This window comes from Lithobates pipiens, unplaced genomic scaffold (assembly GCF_037356315.1).
Source record: "Lithobates pipiens isolate NorthernLeopardFrog02 unplaced genomic scaffold, aLitPip1_a1.2 Scaffold_18, whole genome shotgun sequence".
In the NCBI taxonomy this organism is placed as follows: domain Eukaryota; kingdom Metazoa; phylum Chordata; class Amphibia; order Anura; family Ranidae; genus Lithobates; species Lithobates pipiens.
Genome location: NW_027507758.1, coordinates 470909070 through 470928027, shown reverse-complemented (window position 1 = coordinate 470928027; position 18958 = coordinate 470909070). Strand labels below are relative to the sequence as shown.

General features: G+C 39.6%; 1 protein-coding gene across 1 annotated transcript in view; it reads right to left on the bottom strand.

Moving 5' to 3' along the window:
• Positions 1-18958, bottom strand: part of ACSL3 (acyl-CoA synthetase long chain family member 3) — a 112179-nt gene that overhangs the window by 16651 nt on the left and 76570 nt on the right. Inside the window, exons 5-12 of the mRNA XM_077488310.1 lie at positions 16805-16937; positions 15217-15367; positions 13153-13276; positions 12106-12177; positions 8165-8304; positions 5977-6149; positions 4914-4988; positions 3323-3514 (exon numbers count right to left, since the gene is read on the bottom strand). Of these exons, the coding sequence (XP_077344436.1) occupies positions 3323-3514; positions 4914-4988; positions 5977-6149; positions 8165-8304; positions 12106-12177; positions 13153-13276; positions 15217-15367; positions 16805-16937 (1060 nt within the window). The remainder of the gene's footprint in view (positions 1-3322; positions 3515-4913; positions 4989-5976; positions 6150-8164; positions 8305-12105; positions 12178-13152; positions 13277-15216; positions 15368-16804; positions 16938-18958) is intronic.

Genomic DNA, 18958 nt, shown 5'->3' with positions numbered 1-18958 from the left:
AGTAATATGCCAAAAGTTAATATTTCATGCTAAAAACAAAAAGAAAAGTACCTTTAAGGAAAGCGGTAATGTTTTCTTTATCACCTTCATAATGTGGCAGCAGCCATTCAGCTGTTGAAGGACCAAATGCCTTTGGAAAACTGCAGTCTATCTGCAACTCATTTAAATATCGGTTTCAGAATAGTAGAGAGACTAGCCATAGACAAACAGATGTCTCTCTAAGAAAGGTGGATGAAGAGATATATTGCTATGGTTTGTAGCACTGGAACCTGCCCTCCACTTCTCATACAACTTGTTCAATGAGTGCATTGGCTAGGTCACGCAACCTCTGAATGAGTTCAAAAAGTAAACACCACATGGCTAAATTTCTGTTTAGCCATTCTTAATTTTTTTTTAAACAACAAGGTCATACTTGCCTGCTCTGTGCAGTGGTTTTGCACAGAGCAGTCCCAATTCACCTATCAAGTCCCTTTCCAACGCTCCTGGCTCATCCTCGCCCCGAGTGCTCCCATAGCAAGCCACTATGACCCCTTGATAACGTGTCGGGAAGGAGACACTAGTGTATGTCACGCCGCTGCTCTATTCTGGGTCAGCAGCAATTTTCAATGTAAGTATTTTATACAATTGTTTGGTTCTTTGTGTACTTGCATCTGTATTAAAAAAATACTATATAATGAGGATCACTTCTGGCTCCTGGTGAGCTTTATTTGTCACAATTATACCCTGATGGGAAGTGTCGCTGGACTCACTCACTGGATGACCGACACATATCCAAGTCGTTTACGCTGCTGTAATGGTAGCTATCATTTTTGGTCAAGTGTTGATGAGGCCTAATCCCCCATGATGGAATAAGAACAAAAATTTTGTGCAAAGTCCAGTGATAAGATGAAGATTTATGTAAAAGATCTAGTGCAGCAATAGAAAGGAATCATCCTAAAGCCTCTTGAAGTGAACATAGGTAATCCAGCAAAGAGCGCCAAGGTCCGCCACCACGCCCCAGTGAAACTAACACAATTTTTATTTTATATTGTGAAAGAATGTTACGCGAAGTAAATCAATACCCAACATGTCACGCTTCAAAATTGTGTCCACTTGTGGAATGATGACAAACTGACACTCAATCTCCATAGGTGACATTTAAAAATTTCTACAGGTTACCAGTTTTGAGTTACAGTGGAGGTGTTTTGCTAGCATTATTGCTCTCTCTCCAACGATTGCAGCGATAACTCACATGTGTGGTTTGAACACCGTTTACACATGCGGGTGCGACTTACATATGTGTTCGCTTCTGCGCGTGAGCAGGAAGGGATGTGGCGCTTTAAAAAATGTTTTTTTCTTGATTTTACTTTTTATTTTTACCAAAAATTTGGATCACTTTTATTCCTATAACAAAAGGAATGTAAACACCCAATAAAAAAATAAATAAAAAAAAAGCATGACAGGACCTCTTTAATGTGAGATCTGGGAACAAAAAGACCCCAGATCTCACATTTACACTTAAAAGCAATAAAGATTAAGTATTTTTTTTTTAACAATTAAAAAAAATAAAAAAATAGTCCCTTTAAGGGCAATGGGTAGAAGTGACATTTGACGTCGCTCCAGTCCTCCAAGGGCATAGAGTCAAGTGGGGGCCATCATGCCCTCACTTGACTTCATGTTCATCAGGCCACAGGAACGGATCTCGTGTCTGCGGGTACCAATGGCTCCGGTAAAGTGCGGAGATGCCCTTAATGCGGTGGGCAGGGGGCACCCCTCCTGTTGCCCATAAAAGTGATCTTGTGGCAAATCCGCCGATGAGTACACTTTTATCTTAGAGGACAGCTAGCTGTGGAGAAAAATATTGGGGTTATGGCAGCCATCTCCTGCCATAACATTGGCATTTAATGTCAATGTATAGACGCATATTCATGGTGGGCGGTCCAGAAATGTTAAACTGACCGTTTGCTTGCACATTGTTTATTTAAAGCGGTTCTGCACCTAAAAAAATATATTAAAAGCCAGCAGCTACTAATATTGCAGCTACTGACTTTTAATAAAATCACACTTACCTGTCCCAGGGTCCAGCGATGTCGGCGGCAGATGACGAGTGGTAGCTCGTCTCGCTGCTGCCCCCGCCATCATCCTCTGTCAGGGAATCGGGAAGTGAAGCATTACAGCTTCACTGCCCGGTTCCATACTGCGCATTCGCGAGTCGCGCTGCGCGTCTCTTATGGTCCCCCGCTGTGTCTCTGGGAACTGTGCGTTTCCCAGAACACAACGGGGGGGGGCGTCTGCGGTGGTCTGCCCGGAAGTGGGTGCAGATACCTGGATTATCCAGGTAACTGCACCTCCCCCCTGAAAGGTGCCGATTGTGGCACCGGAGGGGGGGGAGGGATCAGATTAGCGGAACTTTAAGTAGTAGTATACTGCTTTTTTTGCAATAGCGGCCACCTTATCACAGCGCTAAGACATTTTGTTTTTATATGAGGACACTAGTGCAAGCCCGCTCCCGAGCCGCTTCTCTGTCCATAGACACACAAAGCATGGCTCAGCCCTCCCCCCTACTCACTGGCTATGACCGACTAGTTGGAGGGCAGGAAACTGGTGTTTTTTTACCTTCAAGCCACTTTAAAGTGAACGTAAACTCATAGATTTAACAGTTTCGAAAAAGCGTTACATTTCCGACACACGCTGGGAATGCAAAGGTCACAATGCTTGTGCGCTCAACTAAACTGTAAAACCATCCAATGGCTGGTGTCATAACCGATTACATGTGCAGCATCATGGTAGATGAAGATTAAACAGAAGCCAAGATGGCAGCTCTTAGACCCCTTTCACACTGGGGTGCTTTGCAGGCGCTATAGTGCTAAAAATAGCGCCTGCAAATCGATCTGAAACAGCCGCTGCTGTGTCTCCAATGTGAAAGCCCCAAGGGCTTTTTACACTGGAGTGGGGCACTAGCAGGATGGTAAAAAAAAAAAAAAAAAGTCCTGCAAGCAGCATCTTTGGATCGGTGTATACACCGCTCCTGCCCACTGAAATCAATAGGGCAGCGCAGCTATACCACCAGAGGCGCTTTGTGGTGGTTTTTAACCCTTTCTCGGCCGCTAAAAATAGTTTTACCGCCAACGCTCCTCCCACCCCAGTGTGAAAGGGGCCTTAGCTGAAAACAAATTGCAGTAGCACAATGTTAATAAATAAATAAATACAAAAAAACACTCCTTAACATAGGGAGTACTGTCAGCATTAGGACTCCTTCTCATAGGTCTCTGTATTTGTTATAAAGACCTTATTTTCAAGCAAAACCACAACAGGAGCTTCTGATCTTAAAACCCCCTCTTACCAATGATTTTTAAGCAGCCATCAGGGTGGAATTCACCAATATCCCCGGTGCAAAACCAGCGCTGACCATTTTTATCCACATAAAAGTCCTCTTTTGTCTTCAGCTCATTCTTGTAATACCCCATTGTAACATTAGGTCCACCAACCAAGATTTCCCCTCTGGGACATGGCTTGTCAGTATTGAAGTAACCCCCTGTGGAAGAGATCAGTTGACATGTCAGGCAACATAACATGTCACAAGAGACTATTTACCAACATGAAATAAAAAGAGAAAATTCTTGCCACATTAACACGCAATTATTCCCACAAAGATTAAATCCTCACACATCGAAGAAACTGCTGACCCTAATCATGAGAAAACACATTTAGGAATAACATGACATGTCACACAGGAATTGAGTTTATCATGATCTTCAAAAGTCATTTCCTGCCAAAACGATCTTTCATTGAAATCCAAAACGTTTGTGAGAATGTATGATATTCAAGTACAGAGTTGGGAAGAAGTGTCCCTATTCCTGAATCACCCTGCCCTCCATCAAAATGACATTCAATCACTTGCTCATATAAAATACTGTATCAACTCCTCACTAAACTCCACCATAAAGACCATGTTACATCCTTATATACGGTGTAAGGCTCGAGTCACATCTATGCAAGTTGCTTTTTCTACAGTGCTTTTTGATTCTTTATGCGGGAGAGTCATTTGTTAGGCAGATTTTAAAAGTTATAATCACAGCAAAAATTGTGGTAACAATGCAGTAAAGATGTACAACATGCTTCTCTGCAGCTTCTCCATTGAAATCTATTGGACCAAAAAAAAAAAAAAAAAGTCCCTGACCCTTTACAAAAATGTAGAGGCACAAAAATGCATTGATGTAAACATGTTTCATAGGAACCCATGTTAACAAAATTAAAAAAAAAAAAAAAAAAAAAAAAAAGGACTAAATAAAAAAAGCATTTCTGCAAAAAGCATGAAAAGACATTGGTGTGAATGGAGCCTAAGGCTGGGTTTACAGCAGGAGTCTGGTGCGTTTCCATTCAATATTTCAGGTCCAAATCAGCCCAAATTGTGGGCCGAGTTCAAACCTGTAACAGACCAAAAGACGACACACAGGGCTCCTGTGCAATTCACACCGGAGCCGCTGCAGAGATGTGTGTGCCTGGCTCTATATGGAGCCGGTTCAAAATCCTGCTATGCAAACTGGATGCTGGGAAAGCCACATCCAATTCACAATAGTGTGAACCCAGCCCAACATGGTGCCACGTGGCCAGTGTAAAATGACATTCCTTGCAGGCATCCAATTTGCACTGATTAACAGTTAACCGATTAACATAGCGATGTACACTCGAAGACTAGACCTATGGATAAGAAGCACATGTAACCGTTATGGGTGCATTCTGCTTTACACAATTGGTGGGCTTGAACCACATGGGGTGGGGGATGGGAAATCTTTGGCTAAACATATGCCGGTAATGCCTTCAAAGCAGTGTGTGATCTGTTACAACTGTGATTACATTACAGTATACATCATCATTTATGGACCCAGACACTCCATACTGTAAGTGCAAAATTTTTGCAACTTAAAACTTACCTTCTTCCCAGTTCTTTAGCTTCATTTCAGAACATACCAAAGGTGCTCCCACTCTGCCTGTACTGTAGTCCCACACTAAAAGAAAGAGCAGCCCTGTTACTAAATGCAATATGTGGGTACCTTCCACGCACAAAAAAATAAAGAATAAAAATAAATAAAAACCCCACAAACAAACATACAACTAATGCATAGATACCATGATTTATTTTAAATTCATTTGGACTATACTAGGGTCCTAAACATGTTAAAACCAGGTTACGCAGCATAATGAAGGGTTTTAAAGCTGAAGTTTAAAAAGCGATGCTAAAGTTTTATTTTTTTAATTAAAACACACGTCATACTTACCTGCTCTGTGTAATGGGTTTGCACAGAGCAGACTCGATCCTCTTCTTTAGGTCCCCCGCCGATTCCTCTCTTCCGCATAGCCCCTCCCCATTGGAATCCGCGTCACTCATGCAGTCTCGCTCGCGAGCCAGACTGTATGAGTCTATTCAAAAACACAGCCCAACTTGGCACCGCCCCCCTGCTCTCAGTTAAAAGAAGTGTGGGTTTTCTGTTTTTTCCCTAGTCATATTTGATGTTGCTGCATCTGTCCCCTATTGCCTCTTCACCGAGAGCCGAGCCATCGAACATCGCCAATGGCTCGGTTATGAGATCAGAGCGCTGCCAACCGTCAGTCAGCAGCTCCTGGCGGATCCACTTTGCTCAAGGTCATGCCTGCATGTGATGCTGACCCTTCATGGCTAAAAACTGAAATCCAATGAATGAAACAGGCAGGCCAGGAACACCAAGGCAAAGAACAGACGATGACAAGCTTAGCAGCAGAAACTTCCCATTAATTACAATGTTATAATGAATAAGTATTGGGCTGTCAAAGGCATTTGGATTTTTAGAATATTTCATGAAGCATGCTGGAGAACCAACTTTGACAATGATGATTATTAATGAGAAAGTTAGAGGGAAAAAAAAAATAACAGATGGTATACAATTCATCTTGTACATCTAATGGTTTCCTTGCAAAGTGGTAACATTTTAGAACATTTGTGCTGTAGTCCACACTTACTTTCAGTAATGGTGCCAGCACCACATGTCTCTGTGAGTCCATAGCCCTGCCCTACTGGACAGCAGAAGCAGATATTCATAAAGCGCTGAGTAGCAGCCGATAAAGGGGCACCGCCAGAGAGTAGGACCCTCAACTTCCCTCCTAGAAGTTTGCGCACTTTCCAGAATACAATCCTGGGAAAACATGAGAAAAGTCAGTTACATTTTTTTCCTTCCCCCTTTTTTACCAAACAAATGCAACAAGGAGAATGGGGGAGCTCATTTCCATAATGGGGGTGGTATTGACACTGCCCCAAATGATCCATTATGGTTTAAAATTGATATGGGCCAGAAACTTTTAAACAGAATAAAAAGGTGGATAAAGCACCTATAGCATTTCTAAACTTTAGGGACTCTAATGACTGGGATAGTACCAATGGATTGACGAAGGGCCAATGTGGTGCCTATATTTAAAAAGGGATCAAAGTCTTTACCAAGTAACTATAGACCTGTTAGTATACTTTAATTTTGCAAAAGCATTTGACACAGTTCCCTACACAGCTAATGTGCAAGGTAAAGTCTACAGACTTGGAAAAATCAGTTTGTAAATGGATAGAAAACTAGCTAAAATGACCATATTCAGTCCTGTCCTGTTAAATGCTCCAGAAGGATTTCTCCCTTTAATGACCAGACCATTTTTTTGTGAGACTGCTTTACCTGAAAATTGCACGTCGTGCGATGGGCCTAAACAAAAAAAATTTTTCAGCCATACCATGTATATAGTGCAGCACACTGTGCAACAGCAAAAAACAAAAGTACTTTGTATACCAAAGTGTTACAATAATGCTGGCATTTTGCACCTACATATTTAATAAAACCTGTCTGCACTAATCTAGAGCACAAAAAAATATTATGATCTCAGAGCCCAGTACTAGGGAAGATGCGTCTACCCTGCAGGTTACTTCTGTGCCATTACATAATGCTTTAGGCAGCTAGGAGAGGCCATTGCACCGTGCATTGCAACAGTACATTTTCTATGTGAACTCCAGACTTGATATAGAGCCATTAGACCCAGACCAAGATAATCCACTTTCCTAGAATGCAGACAGGGACTCCTAAACTGAACACTCTACTTACAATTTACTTAAACAGTCACGCCACCAAGTCCCTCCCCGTGACCTCATCTTCCTTTCCCTGAAATGAACAGTCTCAAACATTGAGTCCTTGCACTACATTTCTCAACAGAAATCAAGAATAACGTGTAAAGGATATAATGTTTCCAAACTAAAATCATGTTTTTATTCAAACCCAGCTCCAGCTATTGATGTTTTTTGATGCATTACTTCTACCAAACAGGTTTATAAATAAAAATTAAAGCCTGGTTTTAGCTAAAGCATTTTTTTGGGGGTTTGGCAACAGCAGGGAGGAGAGTTGGAACTGGACAGATTTTTATAGCATTCCCAGAAAGGTACTTTGAAAAAAAATGAGCCATGATGGAAAAAAAAAAAAAAAAAAATGTGGGTTACGCAGTTCCCCCTGTACCACAAGCAAATCATTCAGCAGGTATACAGTGGCAAGAAAAAGTATGTGAACCATAAAATGTGATCTGATGCTCATCTAAGTGACAACAATGGACAACACAATGTGCTTAAGCTGATAAAATGCAAACCATTGTGATTTTGCATAGCTTTACTGAACATGCTCCTTAAACATTCACAGTGCTGGAGGGAAAAGTAAGTGCACCCTTGGAGGGAATGCCTGGTCAAATTCCTTTGCCAACAATTACTTTGAGCATGCTTTCGGTAGCTTTTTATGGCAAATTAAAGCAGAAAAATCCAGTTCATTCCAAAGGGTTCACATTTTTTTTCTTGCCACTGTATATCTAGTGTTTGGATGTCTCTTAAAACAAGCAGATATATTTCTTAAAATACTCAAACCAAGGAGCCAATGTACATATTTAATTGGTCTGACTGTACATGTTTAAAAAAGAGGGAAGAAAAATGCATGTTCAGGAAATTAGATCACTTACAAATCGTCATATTTACGGGAAGTATAAAGAAAACAATTGCACATGCTAATTATATTAGCTCTACGTGGCCAACATTCTGTCACCAAGGCAAAGACTGAATACAGCCCCTTCCACAGAGCACACAACATTATAAGAATCTATGCAAGTCTATTGAGACTCTGATGTGATGCCAATGGTGTACCTGTCACACAACGGGGTGCTGTATCCTCTGGAAATCTGCTTCATTTTGTAGTTGTAGGCAAGAGAGAAGAGACCTTTCTGAACAGCACTCATTGTGGCTACCTTACTCATAACATTCTTATAAATACGATCCATTATTTCCTATAAAAGAAGAAAATCAAGTTTAAAAAAGAACTTCTAAATCTCTAAGTGACACACAGGTTTTTCTATGGAAACCAAGAAACTTTGTGCTGAAAACACGCCTATTTTAATCATATGTAAAGCGGCTAGGCTTTTTAAAAATTTTACTTAACGCATGCATCTTTCCTTAAAGAGGATTTTTACATAAAGTACGCACAAACCTAAAAATACTCCCCTAAAAGACACAGGCATCAAAGTGCAATAGGACAGAGTAACCAAATGGCACAAAGGTGGACATTGTAAAGCACACAGAATTCCCAGCACTTGTGCGCTTGTCTTATTTCTTCTTAAAGTATCTCAAGCCAAAACCCTTTTCTTCTTTTAAATTTTGTATAGCGCAACCCTCTGTCAAGCTTTGATACTTTTATAGCTATTGAATTATTCCCTTTTTTTGTTGTTTGTATCCCCTTTGGTTTTTATTGTGGGATTGTGTACCAGTTTCATTGGTGGAAAAAAAAAAAAAAAAAAAAGAAGAAGAAGGAGTTTAATTTTATTTTGAAAGTCAAAATGTATGCGTTTTCACCTGAACAAAAGATATTTCAATGGGGAAATCTGACTAAAGCCCCATACACACTGTTTTTCTGCTGAGTTTTTCCTTCAGATTTACCAAAACCATATAATATGAAGTCAAACCTTAGGAGTTTCAACTTGTATGCAATCAGGTAGGCCCTTCTACTACATGGTTTTGGTAAACCTGAATGAAAAAAAATCAGCAGAAAATCTGATAGTGTGTATGGGGCTTTAGAGGGGAATCCCCCTCACTTTGGGAGATTTCTGTATGCAGGTTCAATTTAATGCAGACCCCTTAATGGTTTACCCTTTCACATACAAGAATAACAATAATAAAAAATAAAAATAAAAAAATAAAACACACCACACACACACACACACACTTTGGTCTAGTCAAAGCTTATATGGTGGTAGGTATCTCACCTGCATGTGCAATGCACATATTCAAAATTTTATTAAAATCAATGCGATTAAAAAACAAGAAAAAAAAAAAAAAAAAGTATTGACATATAAAACGGTCCTAGAAGCCTTAATCACCCTGATTAATGAAATGCCAAACATTTTGATTTCATTCAGAATGTGTAAGTATTTCAAGGAGATGATGAACTTGTAAAACAAATAACATTGTAGTATACTTTCTTCCTCTACTCACTGTCATAAAAATGATTATAGAGAGCAGAGGAATACAAAGAAAGCTGTGTTTTCATAACCTTGCAATGTCACACAATTGGTGGACAATCGGGCACAATCTCTGAGACCCAGGATATTAGAACAGGCTGTTCCTGGAGATGACAGCATGCAAGCACAAATTACAGAGAAAGATGGACAGTAAATCTAAAGGATTTTTTTTTTTTTTTTTTTTAAGGGACCTTAGCTCTACCACCACCGTCAATAGGTTCATAAAGTATCCAAATATTAGGGCTGAAACAACAAATCAATTAATCGACAATAGATTATGAAATTAATCGATTGGCCAGTAACATAATGGGGTTTAAAAAAAACTAAAATGAGCCCTTTATAGTACAAAAAGAGCAAATAATCACTACTGTAAATATTACTTCACAGTTCTAAAAAATTAACTCCTTACAGTAGTGATTTGCTTTTTTTTTAGGGCCAATTTTAGTATTTTTTTTTAACCCCATTATGTTACTAAATCTCTTAGACCTGGTTCACATCTATGCGTTTATTGGTGCTTTTTGCAGAAACGCACCATAGTTCATTTACATAGTTTCCTATGGGACACGTTCATATCTGTGCTTTTTTCAGCCGCTGCGTATTTGGAAAGGGTCAGGGACTTTTAAACGCAAAATGGTGCTTCTTTGATTCAATATACTTCAATGGAGAAGCTGCAGAAAAGCATGTAATGTGTTTTTGAAGCAATTTGTGTTGCAACTGCAGTAAAACCACATGCGCAGAAATCAAAAACGCACAGCAAAAAGCACTGCAGAAACAGATCAAAAGCAAACTGCACAGGTGTGTAACGAGCCTTAGGCTGGCCACACAGATCAATTTTCAGATGAGAATATTCAGATGAAAAATCTTTGTACATTCGCTGAATGAAAGAATTTTGTTTTAAAATTTCACTTGTTTTTAAAATTAATGTAGTTTCTGAATGAAAACCACATACACCGTCTGAAAATTCCTTTGACCAAGAAGTTTTCTATCATTTCCAAATTTTCCTGTCACTGTGGTTGAAAATGAACATCAATTTGACCCACTTTTTTTTGTAAGGTTATAAACCGATTAATTGAAACAATAAATCATCCAACTAATCGATTATGAAAATAATAGTTAGTTGCAGCCCTACCAAATATAAGATAAGTGCCTGGATCTCTCTTTATATCAATTTCATCAAGTAATGCCCTGAACAACAGTACTTAAAGTGTTACTAAACCCACAACAGAAAAATCATTCTGTATATGCAGTAAAGCATGCTTGTTATACTCACTGTGGAACCTAAGGGGTTAAATCAGCATTGTATGTAAAAAGACGGTTTAATCCAGTCTTCTCTGCTCCTCCTCCTCCCACCTAACCCTAATCCATTTGCTGATAATAGAGTCTAGGGGGCACTCTGCACATGATCAGTTTGGTGTGTATTGCTAGATGTTTTTTTGTGATCAGTACTGTCTAGAGCAGTGATGGCGAACCTTGGCACCCCAGATGTTTTGAAACTACATTTCCCATGATGCTCATGCACTCTGCAGTCAAAACATCTGGGGTGCCAAGGTTCACCATCACTGGTCTAGAGGGTTAGGGGTCTTGCAGTCTCATACGACAGTCAGAGCAGAATAAAAAAAATGCCTCCGACAAGCTTTAACCAGTGCCTGGCCAGACACCGAAGGAAGTCACAAGACTGCTATATACTGAGAAAAGGTATTTATCCATTTATATTTACTAAAAAATGATGGCATTTCAATGTTTTGTGTACTGTGGAAGACCAGATATATAGTGGAATGCAGGGGCCTGGGTTTAGTAACACGTTAAACTGGGAGAGGAAGGGTTGGCCCTGTGAGCCAATACGGACTTGACCGCACTGCACAGTGTGGACAATCCTCATGTCAGGAGTGGGGACTTTACCAGTATCCTGCTGCTCCTTTACTGTCCAGTCAGCAGGCTGAAAAGGGAGACCATGAACAGGATGCATGGCTTAACTGCAGTTGAGGCCATAAATGTGGTTATGCGGTCTAGCAAAAGTTAATGAATTGGGAGATGGGCAGAACAAAGTCACAAATCCTTTGGCATGAAAAACCGACGTATGTATCCAAATTGTGTATTCAGCGGTCTGGACGAAACTCAGCTGTAAAAAGACCAAACTGACAAGGGGGCAGTAGGATAGAGGACACTAAAAGCCAAGAACTGGCTGCACAGAAACAGGTTTAGCAGGTAGGCAGGGACACTTTTTTTTTTCATCTTTAGGAGCCCAGTCTTAAGAAATTCAAAATAAATCTTAGCAGAATTAAACTGCACATGCTTGTAGTGCTGAATTAAGGTCTGATATTTTTCAGAACACATGGTCAGTGTATGCAAGGAGGAGGCAGGAGATCTCTTCAATAAGAAAACATCTGATGAATGCACAGCAGACCCATAAATCATCTCAGAGGCTTGGTGAAAATAGGTGTAAATATTTGTACCTGCATCATTTCACACACTGTGCTGCGAATCTGAACACTGAGTCAGTATAACGTCAGGGCTGCCCGTTTACAGTAAAAAGCATGAGGTGGTGATTATCTTTCTTTTTAAAAAGCAACTTACTGGGACAGCAGCCATTAGGGTGGGCTGAAGCTCTGATGCGTCACCTTTGCTTCCTTTCTTGATTTTAGTAGACTAAAGAAATAAAAAAAAAAGCCCAATAAGTAACAGTTCCACAAGTGAATGTGTTTATAAAGGAATGACAGCTGCTGAACGTAAAAAAAATACAAGCTGACAGATTACAGAATGGTTTGCGTCATTCTCAGTGCTCTATGGATTTTCCTAAAGTTATATACAGAACATGCTCACCGTTCATGTGATCAGAAGTCAAAGAACATTCCTCTTGAAGTGCTCTAGATTTACAACAAAACACATGTCTGTCTTGTGCAACAAGGAACCCGATGTTCCTAGGCTATTCTATAGATTCTTACAAAAGACTGAGCCAAATACAGAAATTTAGCCTGCTATGATGTGATAGGGTCTCCAGTTACAAAGACATTGCTCTCCAAGGCACTTACTTGACACTCGGAGGAATATAAAAGTGCCAGAGCACATGGGCCAAAACAGAAAAGACAACAAGAGAACAGAGATAAAAAAAAAAAAAAAAAAAGATATACTATATCAGAGGAGGTCTTATTTATTTTAGTTCTATGCACATCAGAGAGGGAGAAATATATATATTTTTAGCCTAGGTTAAGAAACAGACAAGAAACGGGAGGTGGACTGTATAAGGTATTTACTGGCAGAAAAAAAAAAAAAAAAAAAAAAGCGTTTTACTATCTAAAGTTAAAACAAGGGCAGAAGTAGATGGAAATTTGAAAAAAAAAAAAGAAATGACCGAAGGTCCGCTTTAAAGGCCAATTCCACCTTTTGAAAAAAATTAAAATAAGCATTATTTTTTGCAAATGAGCCTGCAAAGCATTGCAATCATGAATAATGTTGCAATGCACAGGCCTTATTTACAGCTGAGGACACAGTCAAAGGTGGCGGGGGATTCGGGGTACAGGTCTGGGCATAATATGGTCTAAAAAGAAGATGGAGTTAACCTTTCAGAAAAGGGATATCAGAATGCTCTGTTAAAATGTCCCTTGAAGTAACAATGCCACTTACCTGATCTGAGAGAGTCTGTGGTGAAGAATAGCCCACTCCACATCCACGGGACAGGCACACCAACTCAGCACTTAACTCCAACACATGTGCTAAAGGCAAGTAACCAATGTACGTGTCTTGCTCTCTGTAATATGGGGAAACAGGTTTATTGCTACCTTCTAATATGTAACCTTGCCACAAGATAAACTTTTACTATCGAAAAAAAAAAAAAAAAAAAAGATACTTTACAAAAGGAAGGAGATTGGAAAAGGGAATAAGGTGAACACTTGTGAGGTTGGCGCTGTCTGCAGCATTGTGAAGATGGTCTCTCATGAAGAAGACTGTCCGTGCAACATTTGCAGTGCTGCACACTTAATTCCCCCCCCCAAAAAAAAACACACACATATCCTATCCTACAGTACAAATGTGTAAGCCAGTACATTTTACAGGGGTGCTGTTAAACACCTGCCACCACACAAAGCAAAACAATGTTTTCACTTCCAGTTTGCATAGGATTCATCCAAGAAACATGAATTCATTGTAAACAGGTTTTCTTACTACATGTATGGATCAATGCATCCAAAATTTCTTAAAGGGGTACTCCTGCCAGAATGTTTTACCTTACTTTGGAATAGATTGGCAATAGGTGCTTACTCACTTATTAGTTTTTTTTATGGCAAAACCACTGGGGAGATTTCCCCACTCTTCCTATCCCACCTCCGCCATTAATTCAGAAAGTAAGTGGAAAACTCCAGCTGGGTCACTGACAAACAAAAACCTAAAAAAAAAAAACACAAAAAAAAAACCCAAGCCTGTAGCTGTACCCTTGGCCAACTCCAAGTTTCTGTTTTTTTTTTTTGTATTTAGATATTGTTTTCTAACTTCAAAATCAGTATATTATTTTTGTGGACACAAAAATTCACTACTACAGTAGTGAATTGCCCTACTTCCTGTTGTAACTGCTGTAGCTAGAACAGAAAGTTAAATATTTTTTGGGATTTCTAGGATTTAGGGAAGAAATAAAACCTTATAGAGATTATGTAAACAAAAAAAAAAATAATAATATAATAATAATATTGGACTGAAGCACCACTAACAGTTTAACAAAGTTTCATTTTTCATCCACGAGAAGTGTTCCATTGAGTAAGGACACAAATAGTCCTCACAGAGAGAACTTCATTCCAAGGCTGCATTCACACTACAGCGTTTTGATTCATAGGCAGATTTTCTGCCAATATAGCTGCTATTTGACAGTGCCAACGTGACAAATCGCAGGGCTTACATTTGAGAAGCCATTTTAATGACATCTCAAATCAGTGTGGGTCTGCTGTCCACATCGCATGTCACCCAAAAGTAACTTCTGAACTTTTTTGGGCAACAGGCTTCCCCCCTCGACAATAGCAGCAGACCCGCACTGCGATTTAAGGTGTTAAATGAATGGCATCTCAAATGCGAGTGTCACGATTTATCATTCACACATCGGCGCTGTCAAATCATGGGTAGATTTATGCCCCAAATCTGCCCGCAATTCAAAGCGCTGTAATGTGAATGCAGCCCAAGCCTTTACACTGCTATTAAATAAGAGCATAAACAAAATTGGGGTAGGCGTGTCTAAGGTTTACGTGCAACATCAGGAATACAATTCCTGCAATTTTTTTTAATAGAGATTTTCTAAATGCTGTGGGGTATATGTGATTGCAGCCAATAAAAAATGTGTTACCTTTAAAAACACAAATTTAAAAAGATACCAACATAACAGACTGCCATTTTCCAGTAAACCTCATAATAGGATAATTTGTAACTTGAGGGGGGAAGAGAACAATGGCACTTTTTACTGCATTAATAACAAAATAATTCTAATATTCTAGAATGACTGTGTTCACTCACTACAGAATTACAGAATATTGGTTTCCTTGCATATGTAACCACACATAGCATTTACATGTTACAAACATTTCAGGCATGTACAAAAATAGGTGCAACTCAGAGTACCTGGTAGGTGGGTATTATGAACAGAACATTCACTTGACAAAAAAACACTACAATATATCACTATTGTACTTGCTGAGCTGTAAGCTTTCATACCCCAGGTTTGTTATCCTCTGTGCCATGCCTGTTATGCCAGCAATGATATTGCTGTGAGAGATCATCACTCCTTTGGGAATGCCTGTAGACCCACTTGTATACATAATCACAGCGATGTCACTTGCCTTTGGAGAGGAAAGATGCTGGTTTGCTGAAAGACAAAAAAAAAGTTTAAAGTATCTAAAGCCAAATAACTTGCTTTTTTTTTGTTGGTTTTGGATAGAGCAGGGTGGAAGCAATTTTAATACCATGTGTGTCGCAGTTAGGAAAAAGTATCCTTTCCATCTGTCCTGTTGACCACTCTCATCAAGACAGAAATTCATTGGAAAATCCAAAAAATTGAGTGGTCACCAAAACAGGACTATAGCGAGAAGTCTTTCAGTTGGTACACTCATTCTGGGGACAATGAAGCATGGATTCCTCTTACTTTAAAGAGATTTTGCCTCAATGTCTGCTGTGCATACAAGACCTGAAAGAAGTGAAGAAAAATCTCTCCAATGGGACACAGATGGCATAAGTCAACAGGCAAAAACCTGATCATCTGGATCCCGGAGCTGCTTCAGCGTCAGTATAGTGATCTTTTCTTTACAGGGTTACATAGCTTAGGCTAAGAATGGGGTGAGAGTAGGTTAAAAATTAGTTAGGTTTTGCCTCTACAGGAATCCTAGTGATTAGTACAGGATATATAGATGCACCACCCTGAGCAAGTGTTGTAAGCGTGTCAAACACCAGCTGAGGCTGGGAACTATAATCATGACTGAGATGATCAGGGTTATGTAATGTGTACCAGATGTATGGGCCTTGAGACTACAACATCTGGTCACACGGAACAAGAATATTCTAACATCATAATAAAAGGGGGGATGGGTGGGATGTACCCAGTTCATCACTTGTTTGAAGGATTCTATATTTCCTGCTGTGCAAGGAAGCTTAATATCAGGATATCTAGATTTGTTTTTACTTCTTGGGAATTAACCCACTTCTGCAATTATAGCAACAAGGGTTAAGGTAAGGCAGCTTTTTTTTAATTTTTGTTTAACTAGATCGAGTTTAAGTTATTCTTCAAGAAATCGTTAAAAGAACATTAAAAAGAAAAAAAAAAAAAAAAAATGATTTAGCACCCCCTTTGTTGCTCTTTTTGTTTTTGGAGCATCCTTTCTTGCACGTTTTACTGAATGCTTCCATTGATGGGTACATGAATTCCAAAACTAAAGCAAGATTCCCTGTGCCACCTCCAACACTAAATATACAATGGTTAGTAGAGTCTGGTGTCTGATGAAGACCCTGGGCAAGGGCTCTTCAAGTTATAACAAAGGGCCAGATTATTGTCTTTTAGAGGGGCCGGACTGTGGCCAGTGTGAATCATGCCCCATCATTGGCGTCAGTGGAAGAAATGATGCTCCATCATTGGCGTCAGGTGGGAGGAGTAGTGCTCAAAAGGGTCAGATAAAGGCAAGCAACGGGCCACACTTTGGAGACCACTGCCCTAGGCTGTCATCGTCCTAATCATTTTCACTTAATGCCAACAAAGAATGCAGATAAGGCAGCCTAGGACCTATGCCAGCAATTGACAAACCTTGTGACTCACCTTGCCTTGCTCCTAGAGCCTGTACTGAAGCCATGCTGTGCACAGTGATATTATTAGGATAGATAGTCTGCTGTGTAGTGCTGCCATCGACCAAGATGATATGCCTCAGGAGAGGAACCTGGGGAAGTATGCTCTGTACAAAGAAAAAAAAATAGAATTAAATAACAGTACAGAAAAGGAAATTGCTTAGCCGAAATACTGACTGGATGAAATTATACAGATAAAATCTCCATGTGATCTTCAGAGTGAGAATAATGACCTGTGTCAACAGGCTTTTGTTCACAGATGTGTTTTGCATTCCCATTTAAAGGATAAGTTTACCTTTGGGAACATGGAACATACAACATGTTCCCAGTGCTGGAGCAGCCACCCGTTACCCCCCTCCCTGTGGCAGCAGCATGGGGAGAAGTTCCCTGTACGAGCTGCCACGGTTTGAAAAACAGCATGGCTGTGCGGGGCTCTGCATCATTCAGACACACAGCTCCCTATGTCCGAATGAACTGCAACGACATTGTCTTGTAGCTGTGGAGAGCTGTGGTAGTTTGAGTGCTCCTGTCAGGAAGTACTGGCCTACCCGATACACTGACAGTATGGAGGAGACCTGCATGACATCAACGCTCTGCTGATCGCTGGCGCATTGCTTTACAGGTGTCTAACACAAAATGTATTAAAAAAAAAAAAATTTATTTATTCTGAAAAGGTGAACTTAAAAGTTAAGTCTATAGGAATGAAATTCCTCCCGCCCGGGAGAAGACCGTGATCATCACTAGTGGCTATAGCAGCTGCTTGTGATGATCATAAGCAAATCCGGCAACTTGGTACATTCAGCCTGCCCACTAATGGTTCGCTGAACTGGCCGAGATTAGAACAGTGTATGGCCAGCTTAACCCTTTGAAAAGAGTAGTACACGGTGAAAGGTTGGACACTCCAGTGGGTTTCACGTTGAGGTTTTAAAGACCACTCTTCATGGCATCATCCAGAACAATTTTGGCAATTAAACATGAAAGATCACCTCGTTGAGAAGCATTCACCAAGATAACTTGGGATTGAATAATAGCTTGAAGAGCCATTATTGAAGACCTGTACACAAACCCAGGTCTTTCATCTTGAATTGGCAAGTTTGTATTAAGAAGACTAATACTTCACATGGTTCCCCATAAATTTAAAGGCCAATCCTTTCCCAAACATTCTAAAAAAAAAAATTATATATTATATATATATATATATATATATATATATATATATATATATATATATATATATATATATATATATATATATATATATATATATGAGATATAGATATTTTGTACACAGCTGCTTTTAGCAAATTTTACTTACCAAAGAAGCAATAGGCTTTTTCTATGGACAAGCTGAAGGGTATAATATTTACCATACTAATTAGGCGAATAGGAACTTTATAGTGACCACAGTTCTTTGCTTACAGAGAACCAGTCAGAATATAGGTAGAAAAACTTCTAGTCTTAAGTGAATTTAAAGGATAAGTTTACCTTTGGTAACATGTTATACCGATATTCAGAGTGTAACATGTTACCCAAGAGCACTTGTCTACACCCCTCCATTCCCCTATGACAGCAGGCACAGGATCTTCTAGCCCAACTCCAGCAAACGGCTTGTAGCTCTCAATGAGCTGAGGGCGCTGGTGAGCACTCATGTAGTGCATTAATCTTCCCGCTCTCCATTAACTGTCTCCCGGTACGGAATTTTCTTTTACTTTTACTTCCGGTGATAACGGCAAACAGGACAAATAGAGAGGGTGAATCTTCCTAGCAGCGGCGCAGACAGCAATAAAGACCTGACAGGTGTTCTAATCCCACTCCACTCTATCCAAAACTAAAAAGAAAACGTTTTGCATTTGGTTTTAGGGATGAAAGAATAGATTTTTCTTCTGTCATTTCATCGTACTCAGGCAAAAAATGGGAAGCTTCTAAGCAGTCCCTCCAGCTTTACATTCCAAGCTTAAATTTTTGTTTGACAGGATAAAAATGCATGTAAATAATCAAAAATAAAGTAATCCCTGATATGTATGGTCGTCCTGTCATAACAATTTAAGAGCCTAGATTCAGATTATTACAGTTCTCTTTAGAAATGACAGCATTGCCACTAAACAGATATTTCTTGCACTGGTAAGAC